Source organism: Melanostigma gelatinosum (genome assembly GCF_949748355.1).
Source record: "Melanostigma gelatinosum genome assembly, chromosome: 10".
Lineage (NCBI taxonomy): Eukaryota > Metazoa > Chordata > Actinopteri > Perciformes > Zoarcidae > Melanostigma > Melanostigma gelatinosum.
Window position 1 is genome coordinate 13,354,154 of NC_136643.1, and position 22,393 is coordinate 13,376,546.

Sequence of the window (22,393 nt, forward strand, 5' to 3'; positions counted from 1 at the left end):
AGACAGAGACTATAGGAGAGGAGGATGGAGAGACAGATGGGGAAGGTACTGTGGGTTAAACTCAGGTTGGTGTTGACAGCAGGGGTGCTTGGTGACAAAAACACTTTTGGTTCTCTCTGCTGGAGTGTGGAGCCTCAGTCTCAGCCCTGGAGTTCCTGTAAATCCTGCCTTCTGCTGTTTACACTAGGACTGAAGCTAATGTTACAGGGACCCGCTCCTTCCATCTGGAGGAAGCAGGCCATCAAGACACTCTTTGAATTCTAGATCTCCTCAGAAAGAAATGTGTCCATGTCTGTGATTTGATTGAACATAATGTAGCAAATGAAATCACTTTGCTTAATCACTTTCCCTAAAGCCACTCTATGTAGAATGTGAATTTCTGGTGTTCCATGTTGTAAAATTAACCAAACGAGAGTGTTCAAATCCTAATAAGTTGATGTAAATCAGTTATAATGTTTACACTATGTTCAACATTTTAGTTCAGCATGTTAGCATGCAAAGCTTTGCCAATTAAGTATAAACCATAGTACAGCTGAGGCGGATGGCAAAGCCATTGGTGTTTCTTGGTCATGAATCAAAGTATTGGACAGATTGGAATTTTTTACCTGATGTTAACTGAAAGGTCAGGGGATCACGAAGTGATACAATTTATCTTTGATTTTGTGTATCAATCTATTTTACAGTTGTTGCGATATTTCACTCAAACCACAAATGTCATCCGCCTGGTGGCGCTTGAGGAAAAGTCAGAAGATCCAGAACAAATATTGAGATTATTATCTCAGAATTCTGAGAAAAGTTTTCATGGAAAAATAATTCTGCTCTGTTTTTCTGAATCAACAAATTCCGTGAGAAGCTCTCATCTATGGAATGCCATGTAACACAATTTTAAAATTACATAAATAAATAAAAATGCCTATATAAATCCTGAAATACATAAAACACATAAAATACATAAATATATAGATACATATAAATATGAAAATGTTTCCATCGTTCAATAAATCAAAAACTACTTTTATTTATTTTAGGGGACTTTTAATTATTAACTCCACATTCATTTCCCAGCACTTTTTATGTCCATCGGTTATATTCAAATGAATGCGGCGTGTTTATCTCACACTGGATTTTACGAATTTACTATTCTTTTCTCATTTGGTAAATTAATAAAATCCAGAGATGGCCTTTTGGACGTTAGCAGCTGTAGCAACTCGAATCGTGCGCTGCTAGCTAATTCTTGTGCTGTTGCTTCATTCTAAATCTATGAGGTAACCACGCCCGATTCATGTAAATATAACAGAAGAATTAAAAAGAGCTGGGAAATAAATGTGGCATTCTGAAATCAAAGTCCTCATAAATATATATTCCTGTCGTGTTAATTCCGCAAAAAAAGAGCAGATTTTCTTCCATGAAACTTAATCATCTCGTTAACTCAGAGAACCATGCAGGGCAAACATTTTTTCTCTCAAGAGAATGCATTACGCCGCTAGCATGGCTAAAGATTAAGACATTCTCTGCACACCAACAACATTATGAGGACACAATAAATGATGCGCCTCATCAATTCATTATAACCGTCATAATCCTAAAAAAGTCATTTTTAGTTGAAAGATAACAATTCTTAAAAAGCATACTTGTTGCATAAAGACAAAAAAGTCTGTTCTGTTGTTAGAACTTGAGTAAAAATAGTTGAACACGCTGTGTGATTGTCATTTCTACAGCCTTCTGGTCCTTTCCAGAGAGAGCAATCCCCGTGTGAGAGGTTGTGTAGAGACTGTGAGCGCATGTAGTCTCAGGACATCAGTGATCAGGGTAAGAGAGGACGACGTCTAACAAACACAAATACATTTAATTGTGCACATATTCAACAGTGTTTCATCTGACTATTGTTATAGTGATACAGCCGATGTTTACAACAGGAATGTATTAGATGTTGTGGTTAGTATATATCATAACACAGTAATATTTAAAATCAGATGTTGACCAGTAGAGCATAAAAAGGGTAAACATAAGCTGTCTACGTTGCTAGTCAAAAAATGCTAATAATACACATACCACAAGTGCCTTGACATCAGTCGATTTTATTCCAGCACAAACTTGTCTCCTCTGCTATGTATTTGTACTCTGCCTTCCCTGACAGGCACATTTCCTTTGAAGTTGGATGCCGGTGAACGCAGAGATCCAGGCTGCACGTGGGAATATGGGCCAGGAATCCAGGATCATGGATATGGGATGAGGCAGCGTCCTTGGGAAAGTGAGCTGTGTTGATAAGCCTCTGAGGGATTCCTGGAATGGAAATGGGGTGAGCCAATCGATCAGGAGAGTAAAAAACCCTGAGGGGGAGCAGGGGTAGTGGTGGGTGGGGTGGTAGGTTGATTTGCATGATTATTATCTCAATCATCAGCCTAATCCAATTCCTGTGACCAATTCAAAAGTCTGAACAATGTACATTTCTTTTATCACATACATGCAAAGACCATACGTCTGCATATGTTATTCCATTCATGGCAATCATGTATAATTCACATCACTGCTGAGTATTTGGCAAACCTGAGGCGTTTCATGTTTTGTTTTTTTACCTTCCAGGCAGCCATTGCTTTCCATATGTCTCTCCATGGTTGGAAATCTATTGTTGGACTTCCTTTGTCATCCATTATACAACAACTATGTATTTGTTATTTGTCAAAGTTATGAAGCAGCGCAGTGCACAATTTTTTATAAATGAAATAAAACACCAGTCAAGACAATTTCAAGAATATTTTAATTGTTTTTCATATCATAAAAGAATAAATGGAAATCAATGGTTGTCAGACATTACATACATGATGACATACATTGACATTCACACATTTTTTTTAATGTAAAAATTGTAAGCAGTTCATTTTATACTACATAGTTTGAAGAAGAGCTCAAATTAAAAAGTGAAAAAGTATGTTTTTTTTGATATACAGTAAATATTAAATTAATATTACATTAATGACTACTTGTTATCACATGACCAAAGTTCCACAGGTTATGATGATAGAGCAAACTCAATTGACTGATGGAGAATGTGAGATGCGGTTGACGTTGCCCTCGAGTTCATTTTCATCAAAATATGACTCCTAAGGTCAAGAGTGAACTTTTGCATTCAAATGATAATGATATCAACACAGTGGGACACACTCAGAGCAGCAGCATGCATAGACACAATATACATGAACACAAACACAAGCATGTATGCACACACAAATGAACACAAACATACCTTTGCAGGTTAATACGCCATTGTTCTTGAGTGGGATGATCCATTCACCGTAAATCACACATCTCTTGACGATTCGTAACATCCAGTCAGGACAGTAAGCCAGGGCGGAGGGTGTTGTCTTCTCTGACCAATCAAGAGAGGCTGAGCCAGTCTCTTTCTCCTCTCTGACGTCAGGCAGACGAAAGAGAGGGAGACCAGGAGAAAGTGGAAGGCAGGGTGATGGTGAGCGAGAGGAGGAGTCGCATCAGAACAGTCGAATAGGGTCAGCTGAACGGGAGAAGAAAGAAGAAAAAGATGGAGAGAAATGGTGGCAGTAAGAGAGAGCAACAGAATGCTGTCAGACCATTACAAAGGAGGAAAAGTGAATACAGAAGAGGAGAGATAGAGAATACAGTGCATCAATCTTGAACCCAGAAGTAAAGAGAGATAGCGACAGATTCACTTAAATAGGTTCACGCTGGTAGTGGATTTATTGTCACCTGTCTCTTTTCTTTCACCCCGTTCTCCTCTCCTCCTCTGACTGTCGTCAGGTCCAGTCCAGTCCTCTCCACCTCTTTCGTCATCCCCGTTTCCCTCCATCGGGAATGCCAAAGGCACAGAGTAAAGGAATGTTTTATTGATCCCTGAGAGTAAATTCAACTTCTTTACTCTGTTATTTGTTACACACTATATGCACAAACAGGACCTGTGCACATGGAAGGATGTCAGAGTGAGGGGGCTGCCCATGGGGCAGGCGCCCTGAGCAGTTGAGGGTTCGGCACCACGAGCAAGTGCACCTTGGAAGTGCCCAAGAGGCCATCAGTCCACTCTCACTTGTTAACCCTCCTGTTCTCAAGCCAAGTCCCAAATGGACCAGGCTACTGCTGTCAGCACGCCTTAAAAAGCTTCAGAGTAGTGCAAATGCAATTTTTTATTTGTTTATTAAACGTTTTAAAATAGATATTCATAAATAGATTGGCTGAGCTTTGACAAGCCAGGCAGATCAATGATGTAAAAATAGATATAACAGGCATTTTGATGTTGAATATGCAAATGCATATTGATATTTCATCTGTTTTGATTCCCTACATACTTTAAAATGAATAGAGGTAAGTGCGCAAATTACCTTTGATTAGGAAAGAGCGATTGTATCATCACAATGAAAAAACACAACCAATTCTACACACGTATGTACACTTCAGGGAGGACACACACACGTTGCCCGATGGCGAGTCATGTCTGCCAGCCCTCACTGTTACCGTGATAGCTCCAGATTTAAGGGAAAGGCTATCTGCACTCATGTCACAGACAAACGCTTTCTCTCCCGTGTCTCATTCTTGCCCTCAGGCTCCCCCACACACACAACGACACACACACACACACACACACACACACACACACACACACACACACACACACACACACACACACACACACACACACACACACACACACACACACACACACTCCAGGGACATTACATACAGGGCCATAGTGTAATTCATGTGTTTGTTTTAAACCCACTGACCAAACATAACACAACTGATAAGATAGGACCCCTGCAGGGAACAGGTACATGATATTGTTAAACCTACAAGCTCAAACCTTGCTTGTTCAGCTGCTTTCCACTTGCCTATAGGCTCAAGCCTGACTAGTTTTCAGTGGTGTTGTCAAAGCCCTGATTTTCTTGATGTCTATTTCAGCTGCGTTCCCTCTGAGCAACAAAAGGAGCAATGCGATGTGAGGATTTGAGATATGTGCAGCCTATACGTTGCGTGTATGAAATGGGCCAGATCGATACATCTTCATGACTATATCGAAACAGTCAGAGTGATGTCTTACCTGCATTGTTGTTCTCGTGAAAGGACTCGCGTCTATCCTGCACCAAAAGCAAGATGTCGCCAAAAGTGTGTGTTTGTGCCCTGCCAAGACAATATTTGGGGACTGTTACTCAGAGCAGAGAGGATATACCTAAACACCCCACCTTTCTGTGTGTCTGTTCTCACTCTCTCCCTCTTCCTTCCCCCCTCCCTCCCTCCCTCCCTGTGTGTGTGTTTGTGTGTGTGTGCATATAGGTAATAAGCTGCTCCGCCACTGCGCAACGATGGAGCTATCGCAACGATGGAGATGACGCAAACCGACCCAGCTCTCCGAAAAAGTGTTTCAAGACGAACATGGCGGCAACTTAATCGCGGTTCAAGATGACAATGGCCAACGGGAGAACGGATTCTAGGCTTTCCACCCAGGTACCGGATAGTGTGCGTGCATCGAAAGGGCTCGTTGCTCTCCTTTAAGTGAATCCTCCAACCGAACGGGCGGTAGCATAGACGCGCAGCATCAGTACCGAGAGGCTCCCAACAGCTGGTCTCCCTGCGCCCCCGACGACAGAACAAACCCCGGGGAGGGACGGTCGGGAGAGGGGGGGCATGCGGTCAAAGAGGACGCCGTTTCCCCCCGAAGAGCCATGGGGAACCAGGATGCGGCAGCGCGAAGCTTAATCTGTGCGGGCGCGCTAATTGGATCGGAATAGCACCGATCGCTGCGGGCGCGATAGAGGAGCGCCCTGGACCGGCGGAGGCACGGCACCCCACCGTTACAGAGGAGAATAAACCGGAGTCCGTCTCCCCCCAAGTCCATGAGTATTGTGGCAAAGCAGCCCCCGCGGTGGAGTCGGCCAGGGCAGCACTTTCCTAAAATATGACCAGGGGTGCTTGGATGCGTCGGCAGCATGATGAGGGCTTAAAATACTGGTTTGCACCCCGAGAGAACGAGAAGCCATTTACCGAGTCGGAGCGGGCCCAGAGATGGCGACTGTCGCTGGCCTCTCTGCTGTTCATCACCGTCCTGCTCTCTGATCACTTGTGGTTCTGCGCCGAGGCGAAACTGACGCGAACCCGAGACAAGCGGTCGGAAAAGGGGCTTGCTTTTACGGACACGGGCGAGTACCCAAACTCCCTCCACCGACAGCATATCCCACCATCACCCGACCCCAACCGTCTCGCCAGAAAGCAAGATGTTATTTTTCTAGGGAATTCTACCAAACCTCTGTGGCGAATGGACACCTGTCATCCAGACAGCCTGTCCAAAGACTGCTTTACTTTCACGGACGCGAGGACCGTGTGCCTGGCCCTCTCCGGTGGAGGGGAGAGAGGGACACCGCTGGCGTACGTGAATCTGAGCGATTTGTACCTTTCTTTTTGTAATTCCTACTCACTTTTGGATTTGTTTTACGGGTTTACGAGTCCGGACGATTTGAATTGCACCCTGGATATGGCCATGGGGGTGGATCTGCTGGGATGCAGCAAGTGTGTTCGGGCTTATCAGCTTCTCGACCAGCGTGCGGAGGACAACTACCGGGAGTTTGAACTGCTGGTTCAGAAATACGAGACGGATGCGTACTCGGTTAGGACGTGCATGGAGGAATGCAAGGTAGGACTAGCGAGGCTGGGTCGCGCGCGCGCACACACGCGCACCTACAAAGTGCATTTAAGGCGTCATGCCATGACAGTCGTCATGGCAACCCTTGGGCATATTTGCCAGTGTACTGGTATTTATTTTTTGTCGCTCTCAGGCTACCAGTAGCCTTCATTTGGCCTGCCAGGGTTTGCACAAACACACAGTTGCACCACATGGCATGGGGGACAAGAGGACAGGTCAGCAGGCTCCCACAGCTCCTCATCATTTTCCCTCCCTCTCTTTCTTCCTCGTTTCTCTCTCCAAACCTAATCTTTTAACATGGACTACTTTGTGACCTGTGGCTGTGGAAGTGACGTTTGACATTTGGAGCAAGGGCCAGGCTTGCACCGCTGCAGCTCTATGAGATGAGGGGAGAGGAGGGCTGCTGAGCGGTGCTCATTTCAATATCGTTAATAGCACGCCAGTGATTTCTGCACCTAATCCAGGCTTTGTGTTGTTCCCAGTTTGCTTGTTGTTTCCATAACACGGTAGCTGTAGACAGCACATACCTCAGGCTGTGGAGTACATGCTGCGCAGGTGAACAACGTGGCATACCTCCATGGTCCACACACGCAGACAAACACACTTTGTCTTGTGTTACTTTAGGCATCAAAGCCCACCCGCCTGTGTTAAGCAAAATACACGTACCTGTAAATCGTAACATGGTGGGGATACACTGGTTGAATTACACTTCAATCTGGTTCATTTGTTGTGCACTGGACTGTTGCAGAGGCGTTTTTCTCCCCCAGACAGCTGTGCATCCTCCTGTGCTCACTGTCCATCGTGCTGTAAGAAGGCCCTGCGAAAGGCCTTTCCGGAAGACATGTTTGTTTCTTCAGCTGTGTACTTACATTGCGAATTATTTTAATTAATCCGGCACAAAGACCATGACCAACCTCATTTCTTGAACAAAGCGAACAGCTACACTGCATCTTACCCACCTCCACCCATATACCCGATTAGCTAAATCAGGTGGGTTCAAGAGTTCCTGTTCGGCTGAACACACCCGATGGATGGGAAATATGCAGTGTGGGGGCATTCTGTTGTATTCACAGAGCTTTATACTTGGCAGATGAACTTTTCTCCCGTGCTGCAACATGTTCTTGTGTTCGATGCACCGTGGCATAACCAATTTCCTTGTCCTGAATATTGAGATTGTGAGGAATTACCGTGACAGTTGTTATAAATATGTGTCCAAAGTCAGGTGAGCTGCAGCAGCACCAGGTCAGGGAATGGACCTTGGAAAGCAGGAAATCTTCCCTTAAAACTTCCCTAATAATGATCCGGCAAGCCAAACCCATTTTATACAAGATGGATGTTGTACAAGGGCAGATGGTCAGGAGGCTGGGCTGTGAGTGCTGATAATCCATGTGTGTGTGACTGAGGAAGGCCAGTTAGTGGGAGGGTATACTGAGGTTTTATTGTGAGCCATAGTTTACACGGCCTGTTTGTCAGAGCAGGTAATGTATGTGTATTTATGTTCATGAACCTGTTTCATAAAACATCTCATAGCTGCTTCCTTCTCATGCCATCTAATCGCTGTGGTGCATTTGCACTCCTACTCTTTGCTAATGTAATCAGACTCAGGCAGGGCTACAGCAGCCTTTTAGCCCCTTTAGCCCAATCTGAATTGCTAATCTGCTCCAGTGTTCGTGTGACCTTTGTGAAAGCACAGCACCCCGGGCCTGCATCACAAACCACCGCTCCTTGAAGAAACACTCTACTGGACAATAAAAAGACAGTAGACAGCTCGAAACAATACTTATTGCTGTTTCTCTCATCTCAGACCTCTTTTTTTACTTCCTCGTCCACATTTTAAAACAAACTCCTCAAGGCTCCATTTCAAAATGGTTTGAATGAATTGCAACTGTAACATCACGTGGTGTCTCTGTATACCGTGGACGTAAGTTGTCGGTGTTGTATAAATTAAGGGGATGACAGAACGGATAAGCAGTGAGATGAGCAGGAAGGTGAAAGCATAGGGGAACACGTGAGGAAAGGTTCAGAGGTGAATGTGACAGTAAGAACAACTTTGCATTGAAGATTGGAAACTCTCACAAAGAGGTGATAATATCGACGCGTATAAACAGTAGACACATAATAGGACGTAGTCGAAGTAATCTTCATGGACAGATCATTTAAACTAGCTAGCTGTCATCAAGCTGGTGTCTGTCACTGGGCCTGCCTTGTTTACAGATGTGTTGCTACAGTGTACTAGCAAGTGTTAGCTGTGTAGCTAAATACCCACAGAGCTTGTTCATCTGTGTCATAGATCTCCATTGTTGCCCCAAAAGCTTTTAAAAACAAACCAGTGAGCCACGCTGTTGCATTTGGTGACATGGTTCTTCATTTCCATGAAAATAGGCACCGCAGGTTATTTAGAGTCGATCCACACACCCTGTCCTGCTGTCGTGAATACTTATCAGTGCTCTGAATGTGTATTCACCCGTGTCTGAAAATAGTCCCCAACAAATGCACTATTTACTTCTGTTCGAGTTACTCGACAAAAAGAAATAAACTATAGATGTGTGACCCGCTTTTTTAAAATATACAACTTCAGAAGGAACAAATGGGCTTGCGGCTGAATGCCAGACGCTGCCTTTGACTGAGGTTGGTCTTTATTTGTTCTGACTTGTGGCTGTCACACTCCACTTCCTGAAAGTGTGTGCACAGATCGGGCCACCTTTGCTAAATCATCGGTCCCTCATCATAGCCACTTCAGTTTTTAACTTACACTAAACCGAAACAAGATCGGATTGGTAGGCCTTTATCTCCAAAGATATTTTGACATAGGAAAAGCTGAGGTGTATATATAAGATTCCATGCTCCGGTTTCAGTGTCCTGTTATGGGAATAAATCCCCCATCGTTTATGTTAATAACACCTGTGCTTCTCCGACTATGACAAGTCAAAATGTCCTCTGTGAAGCCCTCTGTAGATTATGTTATATACCTTATTTTTTCTTTTCTTTTCTGTTCTTTTCAATTCAATACAATTAAATTTGTACAGTCCAATATCACAAATCAGAAATTTGCCTCAGAGGGCTTTACAATCTATACAATATACGACATTCTCTGTTCTTGGACCGTCACATCGCATAATGAAAAACTCCCCCAAAAATACCCTTTAACAGGAAAAAAAAAGAGAAAGAAACCCTCTCCCAGGATTGGCAGAAGTGATGTAATGTCTAATTTCTTTATTATTTCTTCTTGTGTTATTTACACCTTTTGATCAGTCTATGTACCTGTCTATGTCACACACATGCATGTGTTCCTACACACACACTCACACAAAGAGCCCCATGTGCAGTGTTTCCTGCAGATCCAGACCTGACTGTCCCTTCCGGTGTAATTTAATTTGCACTCTGCTTCTCTGGCGGCTGTGTCTCCAGGGCTCTGCCTCAACTTGTTGATCTCCTTCCTCTATCTGTTATTGTCTCTCTCTTACTTTCACATCCTTTCCCTCTTTGTCTTCCTCCCATCTGTGTCAGAGCTCTGAGGAACCAACATCACATGTACAGATGTGTCCAATATCCGTATCTACATCGCCTCCACCCCTCTCTCCCTCCTCCTCATAGACTTACTTCCCATCAGGGACCTCGGTTTCTCTCTCCCTCTCCCTTCCTACAAATATGTGGGTGTTGAGCTCTCTTCTCCTGCTGGAGTGATAGATACTGATCTAGGTTAAGGTCCTTTCCTTCCCTTGAATTACAGGCCTGTCCACACAAATCCCAATGTGTGCTCCCTCACACAGCCTCTGCTTATTCAATCACCGTGTCTCCTCTATCACTCTCTATTTCTACAAGACTATTCAGTTAAGCCCCTATTTAGTTCAGCTGTTTATGTTTTAACTCTACAGCGAGGATAGGATGATTGGGTTTCCCATTAAATAAAACAGAATTACAAAAAGTCCCTGCTGGAGAAAAGAAAAGAGCATTTTATTGACACACAGGAAGGAAATTTTGCTATCAGCACAGACAGCATGTCCTTACTGCAAGTTTTCTCTCGCCCTCAAATTCAATTAGGGCTCTGTTGCTTCTCTACGCAGCTCAAATAGATCCAGGGAAACTCCCCTTCATATGTGGTGCCAGTGTTTGTTTCTCCCCAGGCAGGAGATAAGGGAATGCGTCTGTTTCGAGAAGAACGCAGCAGCACTCCCATGGAAACGCCTCCTCGTCCTCCTCTATTCCCCGTCGACGCAGCAAAATGATACCGTACATCTCCCTCCCTCGCTTCAGCTTCGGCCTCAGCTTCGATCGACACATCCCATTTCCTTCTCTCTACATATTTTCCTCCCTCTTTCCTGCAGTCCAGTTCTCTGAAAAAAGTCCTGTCCCTCATTCAGTCGATGTGTGGAAGAGTGCTGTCCTGTTAGCTTGGTGCATGGGTAAAAAAAAAAAAAACAGTATGTGCTCCATGCGTCCGAGACTGTGTGCAACAGCCAGCTGCATGTATCCAGCCAGTCACTGTAGGCCATACATCAGCTCTACTCAATGACATGAACGCTGCAATGAGTCCTCTGAAGGCATCAAATTCAATCAGATCTGTGGCGTAAACAAATTATGACTTTTTACAAATGCACACTTGCTGTCTGTCTCTTCTCTCCTCTGCCTCACTGGTGTGCTTAGTTGAATGATTTGATGAGTGGGTGATGTGTTGTTTTTGATTTTCTGTGACAAAGTGAAGAGAGAGAAGGGGCTAGAGAGAGCGGAAATGGCTGCTGTTGATAACTGACTCCATCCAAAATGCATTAAACTCTCAGATAAAATCGATTAAACAGGCATTTATTTGTTTAGGCTTTTGATGATATTAGGTGTTTACAGCCCACATCGATATAAAATAGTCAGCATCTTCACGACTAAAGGAGAAAAAAACAATATGCATCTTCACAACAGATGTTGCTCTGGAGCCCGGGATGCGGCTGATATCTCCCACTTCAGATTCATCCAGTGTTAGTTGGTGGCGAACACAATAAGATGTCAATTGGATTAACATAATCTCACAATAATTAGAGGAGCCTAGTGCTACCATGACAGTCATTCATATTTCTGGTCTCATTTGTGTTGAGATGCAAATGTTAATTGTGTTCTTGTGCGTAAGCATGACATCGATCTGTGGACTGAAAAGTTTCTTTGAAAGGAAGAGAAAGTGCCTTTCAGTGGAATTAGTCATTGCATTGCATTTTTAAAGCAGAGAGTGCAAATACGTGCCATTTACACAATATTATTACACTAATGTCAAGTGTGCTGTTTGATGGGGTCATTCATATTGGATGAGAAACTGAATGGAACAGCACATCACATTTCATTTACAATCTCTCCGAGAGGGAAAGGCATCTGAATTCTGAACGAATTTGAGGCAAACAGGGTCTTTACATGGCACTTCTCAATAAAATAATTGAATGAACTAGGTGTGTGTGTTTACTGGTCTTGGGAAATACTACTGCATGTGTGAAAAAATGGATAAAGCCTTTTGTGGCTCCAGAGGGAGCTGCCAAATCTCGTTCTGGGGGATGTGTACTTAAAGAAATGACCTTACCAGCCACCGCAGTTGCCCGCTCCTCACCTCTGCTTGAAGCTGGTGGCTTGACATCAGCGGCTACTAGCAAAACACCTAAATCTCCAACCGAACTGTCGGCAGTTAGAGCTGCAATGTTCAACAATGTGCAATGCTGAATTGGTGCTTGTTCAATACCTTGTGGTATCAACACAGACTCACGGCATTTTGTGAAATAGTCACATTTTAATCTAGTGATTCTTGTGGACATCCATTTTTTTTTTGTGTTTCTCTCCGGGACTTTCAAACTAATGTTTTCAATTGGAAGTATCTTTTGTCCCTTCACCATGACATTGTGCAACAAAACTAACCTTAGGTGTATGCAACAAACTTGGACCCTTAGAAACAAGCCCGTCACTTCACTGTCCAACATAACACATTGAGTCTCAAACACCGATCTCGTGGTTGAAAGTCCTGTGTTTGTTGGACCCACCCACCACAGATAGTCTTTCTCAATATCTAATACTACGTCACTATCATTCCATTGCCACTATTTTCATACGGAGCACAAAATCAAAATGTGTGTCCATGTACACGAATCATTCGATTTCCATTTCATGACTATTTCACAAACTGCCAAGAGACTCGGCTGGTGGTGTTTGAGCAAAAGCTGGATAGGTTAGGCTGACAAATGTTTTTCTTTTTCAATCAGGATCTGATAAATGTGTATGTGACTTCCTGATCTGTTGATGCTCCCTCCGGCTGCAGGCCACCGGGCGAAAAGGGATTCATCTTAAACAAGCCTATTTTATCAAATCCCAAACCACTTCCTGCTTTCAATTGGAAGGGTATTTTTTTCTGGCGGGCTTTACATCTGAGGCAGCACTTCCTGTTAGTCTGTTTACATATCCTGTGTCCTCTGCATTTACCCTAAATCATCTCAACCCTGACCTTAACCATCTTGAAGCTAAACCTGTAAGCATGTGATGGAAGTAGTTGAAGATGGGTCGTTTTTTTTATTTTTATGCATTTTTACAGAAAATACTGGTCACAGTTTATAACAAACAGCTTGACTGGGAGCAAGTAGGGGAATTATAAAAATAGTAAAAGCTGAGCTGAACACATAACCACTTCATGCATCTCTGATGAATCAGATACCAGAAAATAAAAAATGCAACCAAAACCATTAAAAACATCATTCTGACATTGAAACAGTATTAATGTATCAATAACTATGAGACATAATCACAATCTTTTGTCCTCCAAGTGTAACTACGTCAGTGAGCTGAACGTAGCTCCTCACAGGGCTCTTTCCTTTGCGATAGTGGCGGCTGAAGTGACACTGAAATTACATGGAAATCAGCCACAATTGTTCCTGCCGAGTTATAAGCATCAGAAAGAAAGCAGGACAGCGTTTCCAACACTGAAGGTCATGCAGAAGTCATAATGTGCTTTTGTGTCACTTATCTGATCCCTGATCAGTGTAACTACTGAATGATCTGTGATTGTGAAAGAGCATTGATCTGTTGTCTGCGAGGAAGTGTGAGTGAGAGCCCGTAATGACGAGATTAAAACGTTTGTGTTTATGGATAGTTGTTAGCTACCTAGCTGAGCTGCTAATGTTGTGAATACATTACGAGCGAAGTACACACGTTATTGTTCTTCTTGTGTTTTTTAGAAGTTTCAGGTGTGTTGACACCCGCCACCCAGTGGAGCAAAGTATAGTGCTGACTCTGATTTGCAAAGCCGGGGAAAACCTGGGATTGCAATCTGGCGGAGACTCATATAAATGTCTACATGTCAACAAAACGTATTGAAATGGGAAAAAAACACCAAGTTTATAAAGAAACTGATAGCAATAGTGAAGGGTGCTGAGAAAGCTACATTCTGAGCATCACTGGCAGAGCGACAGAAACCAGTCACCAGTTCCCAGACTCTGGTGGTGACATTCTCACATCACTGAGTCATCATCATCGTCAGCCGCTCACAGCTCGTCCTGATTCAGGGAGAGAACAGCAGAGGAGTGAGAGAAGATAGACACACGAATATGCAGTTTTTATGGTATGAACTCACATACTGTACATGCAGTTCAAGGCATGAGCAGACACATACTTTACAGCATAGCCAACAACACCGCACACATGGGAGAGAGGCAGAAGCAAACAGAAGAGGGGTGGAGAGGGACTGACAAGTGAATGGTTAAATCGGGAATACCCAGTGACGTGTGCAGCATGATGGGCTCAGATCCCCTGACATACTGTATTTTCTCTGGGTGTTGTACAAACAATTCATCTGAGCACCTGGTCCTACCTAATCCTTTCAATTTTAATCAGGCTAGTGTTTCTGTCAATGGATGAGCGTGAGTGGATTTGTTGAGTGAGGGCGGCGCATGTTTGCATGCTTGAGTGCATGGCGTAGGCAGGGGGATGTTGTAGTTGCTTCCATCAGCTTTTGTCATTCATTTAGTATGAAGATTGAAAGCATGTCTCAAAGGAAGAGTTTTGAGAAGATTCACTCATTCGCTTTCTTGCTGAGAATTACAGTAATACAGTAACACGTTACTGTTAGGATTTTGGTAATATTACATTTATGATCTCAAATAATGCGTTACCACCCACAATTTAGTGTTTATTGTTTCCCCACCGTTGGTTAAATAAGCTACAGCTAGGAGACGGTCAGCTTAGCCTAGTAAACAAACGCTCGGGGAAACAGTTTTCACGTTTCGATTTCTTTTAACAAGCAAGACATACGATGTTAATAAGTGAGCTTTAGACGTGTTGGTAGATTCATTTTGGTACCTCAGGACAGATTCAGGCTAGCTGTTTTAACCAACTATGCTTGGCTAACTAGCTGCTAACATTCATATTCAACATACAGACACAGTGTTTTAGATCTTCTCATCCAACCAGGGGCGGACTGGCCATCGGGGATACCGGGGGAATCCCCGGTAGGCCGACGGGGTTTGGGCCGGTCTCTGACATCGCCGGCCCCGACTATATTATATGCTTCACAGAACACGTTCAATTTACTCTGATACCGAAAGTCAATAATCAGTGAAAACTGTTTCAACAGTATAAACTGACATTATACTGCTCCTCGCGATCCGAGGACGCCATAGCACGGCTGGACACTACGGTGCTTTTAAAAACTTTTCTCCATAACCGCGGTCTGCGCCGTGCGGTCGTGCCGGGCGCCGGTCGGGGCGGGGCCGGCGGAGGTGCGAATGGCCGCCGTAGACCGGCGAAATACATGCCATGTATTGAATGAAAGAATGAATTTCTATAGCGCTTTTCACAGACAGTAGTATCACAAAGTGCTTAACAGAGCAGACATTTAAAAGCATAAAAAACACAATGTGACCCAAGGGTCAATAAATTATCTACACAGAGAAAATAAAAAAATTAAAAGAGAAAATAAAAAATAATAAAAACTAAAATAAAAACGTAAAACATATTTTAAGAGCAGGTCTAGGACATGGGTTTACTTTTACACAAAACCCTCAGGAGAGCGGTTTCAGTAGAGTGTTGCTTACGAAACCCAGACTGGAACTTGTCATACATGTTGTGCCTCTCCAGTGCAGCAGTCAGTTGTTTGGCCACCACTTTCTCTAAAATTTTGGACAAGAAAGGCAGTTTTGATATGGGCCTGTAGTTCATGGGAAAAGCTGGATCTAAGTTTTCTTTAATATGGGCTGGATAGTGGCATGTTTTGAAATAGGAAGGGACAATTCCTGTAGACAATTAGGAATTGACAATAGATGTTACTGCAGGGCCAATAGTTAGCAGACCTTTCTTAAATAGAGAGGATGGAATTATATCCAGAGGGCAAGATGATGGCTTTGTTTTGTTAATTAAGTCCATCAGGTCTTGAAGGCTGATAGGCTGGAAAGAGTCCAGAACAGCAGGAGATTGCGAGGAGCTACAAGTAGATGAACAGATCCCAGGCCGAATGCCAGACCTAATACCTGTTACCTTATCAATAAAATAGATAAGGAATTTGTTGCAATCGTCAACAGAATAGCATGGTACAGTGGAGACAGACGGTGAAACAATTCTCTTAATTGTGTCAAACAGAATCTTGGGATTTCTCTTTGAAGAAGAGATTAGGTTGGCAAAATAAGCAGTTATAGCTTCCTTTAATCCAGTATTAAAAGAAACTCTGAGGTCTTTGAGATATAAACTATATCTAATAGATATAGACTATTGAGTGGGCAGCGCGCCGTGTATTGAGTGGGCCGGTCTGACAGTAACTCCCGGGCCACTTTTTTCCCCCAGTCCGCCCCTGCATCCAACTCTCTGCAAGAAAGCAAATAAGGATATTTCCCAAAATGCTGAACTATTCCTTTTTATGTTATGTAACTTTACACTGGAAATATTTTCATTTTTATAGATTGCAACTAACAATCATTTTCATTCTAATAATCTGCTGGTTATTTTTTAATGAACCAATTCATTTTTATTTCCATAAAATGTCATAAAATAATGAAAAATGTCCATTATAATTACCCTGAGCCTGGGGTGACATCTAATTTGCTTGTTTTATTCAACTATAAATCCAAGCATAAAGATATTCAATTTACCATCATAAATGATAAAGAACAGCAGCACTCGGGGAGCTGGAACCAGAGAATGTTTAGCATTTTTCGACAAATTAATGAATCAATTGTTGTTTCAGCTCTATAGCTGCAATATCCTGATATTCAGTCGACCAGTGGTGACATTCAGAAGTGAAACACAGTTGATGCAGTTGTTCTTGTTTCTGGGTTAACAAGTGTGAAAACAATGTGACTTTGCTTTTGACGCTCTAAATGTTTTCAGTCATGATGGATATTTTTATCCCTGTTTGGTCATAATAGAGGTCAAGACAACCATATTGCATTGTTTCATGGCTGTTTCCAGGGCAGCATGATGGCAGATTGCACTCAGGGTAACAACCAAGCGTGACACAGACTTTTTAAAACACATTTATTCTTCAGTCATTGCCCTTTGTGTCCCCTAAAAAGCTTTTTCCAAGTGGGGTGAAAAAAATGCTAAAATAGCGTTTCGGCAATATTACATTTAATGCCTCCATTCAAATGGCTGCAAATGAGTTTGTGTTGTCCTCCGCACAGCCCTCATTATAGAGCCAAAGAGGCTGATTATTATTCACATCATTATCCCAGTGGTACCTAGCAACCACCAAACCTGGGGATCCTTTTCTTGTGCAGGATGCAGGCTTAACGTATGTGAGACCTACAGTGTTTGGTGGTCCGATTTTGTGAGTGGGCTGAAGCTATAAGCATGTAGTCTCCTCACCCCCACACCTCCTCCAGTCTGACCCAGTCATTTGATTGTGGATGGAGCGTGGAGGTGCAGAGAAAGAGAGAGGTTGTTGATGGGAACAGATAGAACATGGGGAAGGAACAAAGCAAGACAGAAGAGGAGTTGAGGAGAACTTGACCTGATGATGAGGGTCTTATCTGCACCTCTTCGCAGTGTTTTTTTGCCTGCCATGCGTGTGTATGTGTGTGTGTGAAGTGGATGGATGGCGGAGGGGTTAGTGCTTTTCCACCTGCTGAAGTTTCCCTCTTTGTCTGGGACCCTTTTGTCTATTTGCCCCTCCATCTGCCATTCATCAACTGCAGCTTTCTCACTCATTTGTCATCCTTTTACTCCATTTTCCCCCATCATTCTTCATTTTATTATTTGTATTACCTGTAAATTATTCATCCGTCATTGACTTTTCAAAAGCACAGAGGAGGAACTAGAACACTTCTATCCCTTGCTCCCACACCCTTGTGACACTGCTGTACCTTGCTTTTTTTTAATGCAAATACGCTGTCAACCTCTTCATTCCCTCTTTCCAGCATATTTCAACAAACGTCACAGGCACACAACAGTAAATAAAAAAGTACTCGCCACACAAACATTCCTTCTCGAGGCTGACGCTTTGTACTCTACTCAATCTTTGCAGATATTGGAATGTCATGGAAACATATACACTCCTGGGCTACGACACAATTTAAGTTGCTGACTTTTCCGCCAGGTACAGAGACCATTTGATCAGAAGTGGCCATTATGTGTCATTATGTGTGCTTGATGTATCGTACACATACAGTATGTCAAAATTCATGTTACACACACAAAATTCTCTTCTGTGTTTCAGTACCACATACCCATGTGCCCAGACTCCCACAACTGAGACAGCAGCCATTGACTATTGAGACAGTAGGGATGAGCTTTACATAAAATTTGGCTTTTTTTTTTGGTGTCCAGACTGCCACTGTACGTGTGTGTTTGCACTGCTCTTACCTGGAGGGCATGAATGTGTTTTGGTGTAGATATAATATCCCCACTGTAATCCTCGTACCATTCCTCTTTCCGTTTTTATCAAGGTGGTTACACGTCACACAATCGCTGCCCCTGTTCGTCACCTCCTCCTCCTCTCCCTATCTTGCTCCCTTGGCCCTAATCCTCCTGTGCAGGCTCTTAGCTGGATAAAGCTGTCTCCATCCTTTCTCTTCATGGCAGGATTTACAGCAGTACCCCTTCATATCCCCCTTTTAGCACTCTTACGGTAGCTTCCACAGGGCAGTGCTCTTTGGAGAGCATACGGTTCGGTTAGGCAAGGAAATCCCTGTGAAGACCTAAAAGGTGTCCAAACAAAACACCAACTAAACACAACATGAAATGGTTAAATTCAATTGAAACGATTGTAGATCATTCATGCATTACTTAAAAAAAAGTCTTATGGAGACAACGTTGACCCTTCACTGGCTTTAGGACACACTGTTGCACATGTTTTAACTCGGTGTCAAGTTAAGACCTCTCTATTTCATACTGTGATGGTCTATGAAACATTTTGCGGCACTTAATCTTTGGGCTTCCCCAGTATTTGGGACTGTCTCTCCCTTGGTGTGGGAGACATTCCCAGCTGATTTCCATTGAAAGGTTCTGGGGAACCAGACGAACGTTTGCTAAACCGACCAGTTATTCTTCCGTGAGTCTTGTAAAAATAGAGTTTGAAAGCATCTGAGATGAAGTAGAAATCTCTCCTTTGTGTCACTTGTTGAAGGTTGTTTTCCAATAAGGCGAAGAAGACGCTATAATCGTAGCGGTGAGACCACACAAAAGGTGAAAGCTATATTTAATTGGAAGAGTTTTCAAACAATATTTTTTCGTTTTAAGAGAAAAATAACTTTAAGGATGTGGACTTAGTAGATCGGTCGACGATTGTAAATCTGGCTAACCGCCGCGCTTCTGTTAAATTGCAGCGCACAGCTTCCCTGAGCCATGGGAACCGAGGGCGAGGGGCTTCCCATTCATTTTCATTGGCCACATTATAAAATGTGGTTGTCCTCACTTTAATTTCTCCTCAGTGTCCTCTTGCCTGTGGTGTCAGTTTGTTGTGGTATACATTGCAGTACTTAAACATAATGTGCCGTCATTGCTACAGTCTTCCCGCAGTGCAGTGTCTTTGAATAGGACAGGATGGAAAGGAAATGTGACATTTCGTCAGAGAGATTTTCCGAATTTCTAACATTCAGGATTTAACGATTTGTAGCATTGTTGGTGGGATGTGAGGAAAGGCGTATAAGTGACTGTGCTTGTGCGTCTGTGTGTGTCTGTGTGAGTGAGAAGGTGAAAAGGGTGAGTAAGAGAGAGTAAGGGCGACTTTCACAAACGGACTCGTTGATTTCCCATTTAAAAGCAGGGGTGATGTTTTGGATGGGATCGATTGAGAGGTGGAGTCGTCAGGAGAAAGGAAGACATGAGGTGGAAAGAAAAGGCATAAACAGAGGGGGTGGGTCTCGAGATTGACAACAAAATAATACTGATGATGCTCGGAGAGGGAGTGAGCTGGACACACATGTAGAATTAGAGTGGACACACTGCTGGTGATGGGGAGTATATCGCTTAATCTTACAACCCCACGTCCTCATCCAAGATTAATGTATTTCAGTCAAGGAACACAGATGGTAGCACAACTCTGGCATAGGAAATGATGGTGTTTGATTGATAGGGGAGGATGAGGGTCATATCCCGAACAGAGGGCAGCAGGACTGTTACTGACAGAATTACTTGGGCTCTCTCTTTCATCTCTTCCTCTGTCTCCATCAGTCCTTTATTCACCTCCCACAACTGAGGCTAACGCTACATGTCCTGGGTGTAAAGTCTGCATCCCCAGCAGCTGATGCCCTTAGAAGACATGGAAATAAATCAGCAGCTTTGTTTATGTTCTGCAGGGTGGATACGTACGCTTGTATGTTATAGAACAGTTTTATTGTTTCAGTAAAATTGTAAATAAAATGCTGTTGGTTCGTAACCCTTGGATGGTTTGAATGCTTACTATCGAAAAAACATCCGCGGCCATGCAACACAGGACAGCAGTAAGATTTATGCTTTTGTGCTCCTATGTTCAAACAGTGTGCTTTATTTTTGGAAGAGAAAATGATTTGAGATTGAGAAATAACTTCATATTGAGTAACACTATCAATCACAAGTTTGACTGTGAGTTCATGAAGCGTAGAAATCCCCAAACCAGACAAGGACAGAACTGCTCGCGCTTCTCTAAACTCTGATACACTAGCACCGTGACTCCCACACAGCGGATGTTCAGGTCCCAAACAGGTGTTTTTGTCACGTAAACTGTAACACATAATAATAGTTTTGTTTGCTTTGGTAATAACACGTGGTTACTACTGGAGGTAGTAAGCCAGTTGATGTACTGTTCCTTTGCAGCAGCAGATACAAACACACACTCTTTAATCCATTCCTCACACCTTCGTGTTTTGGGTTTTGAAAAGGTCACTTCCAAAATTACCTTCAAGTTCTTGTCTGACACACACAGAGTTTGTGCGGTAGAGTAGCTGCCGTGAACAGATACAGACCTGGCAATCAGCGCTGAGCTGCTGTGAGCAGTGGGGATCAGAGCTGGTGCTGCGCTCAATGTATTCTGTGTCCACACAGAAAAGGCTTCCCTCAGACTAATTACATAATTACAGCTTCTGCATCTCTTCACCAAACCACTTTGGTGAGTGTGGCTCTGTTTTTTTCCTTCTTTTTCACCAGACCAAAACTAGAATGTTAAAAAATGTAGCTCCTCCAGTAATACTTTTCAGTTTCTTAAAGTTTTTTTGTTGAAGGAGCTGTTCAGAGCAATACTATAGCAGCAAACAACTATTTGATATGTAAAGATATAGTGGAGTAATGTCTACCTGAGCAGAGAATTATGTTGCTCTGTGTGTGTTGTAATCCAAGCTTCTTTTGCACACACGAACGTGCTTTTCGTGGATGTTAGTGCATGTGAGCGTGCCCCGCTGGTTAGCTCCCATACGGCAGTTACAGCTGATAATATGGTCCCGACCGACAGCTTTGTTGTGGAAGCGTAGCACCCACCCACTGGTTCCCCCTCAGTTAGAAACTGTAAGCTCTGTCAGCACTTTCTTCGTAGCTTGCAATGTTTGCACTGTTAGCACCGTTAGCTTTAAGCTGCCGGCTCCCCATCGACATGTTGAGAGACGTTGAGAGGCAATTGAAATGCTCCGAATCTCAGATATCGCACCTTAATAAGATGTAAACATCAGCCCTTGTTTTCAGAGTTGTTTTCCTTCATCAAGTCAAGTATTAAGTCCACATACATATTCTGAGCCCATAATTCCAGGTGTTGCCTTTTATTGTTACAAATATTCATTCATTCCATCTTCCATCAAAATATGAAATAGCAACAATTAGTTTTATATGATATGATTTTATTGGGAACTAAAATATTGTGACATGATTATGGTTTTATTACTCGTAACTATATTGTCGACATATGTATTTAGGCATGTTTATACATGAGTTTATGTACGATCTCTGTTTTATGTGTGCATGTGGATTGTGACGCTGGCAGGTGTATTGTGTGATGCAGCGGCTTGAAGCCCAAGACAAATTTCCTGACAATAAAGTGTATCTTATTTTAACTTATCATGCACATTTTCAAAGTTAATATCTTAATACACCATTAGAAAAAACTATATTGACTAAATCTTTGGTAATGTTGGGATTTGGCAGGACCAGGTTTAGTTATTAGCAAGTATGAGAATTAAATGATTGATATCAATAAAATGATCAAATATGATTATTAACATATATTTATAATAATGGGGCACCACCCTGGGATCAGGGACCTACAACCAAACTGTGGATTAAGTCAAAAAAATTGTCAAAATATCAATAGTCAGGTACTATTCCACATTC

General features: G+C 42.9%; 1 protein-coding gene across 1 annotated transcript in view; it reads left to right on the top strand.

Moving 5' to 3' along the window:
* Positions 1-5,920: 5,920 nt before the first annotated feature.
* The window catches only part of nalf1b (NALCN channel auxiliary factor 1b), a gene marked incomplete at both ends in the record, with an annotated part of 70,889 nt that continues 54,416 nt past the window's right edge, over positions 5,921-22,393 (top strand). Inside the window, one exon of the mRNA XM_079276526.1 lies at positions 5,921-6,652. Within this exon, the coding sequence (XP_079132652.1) occupies positions 5,921-6,652 (732 nt within the window). The remainder of the gene's footprint in view (positions 6,653-22,393) is intronic.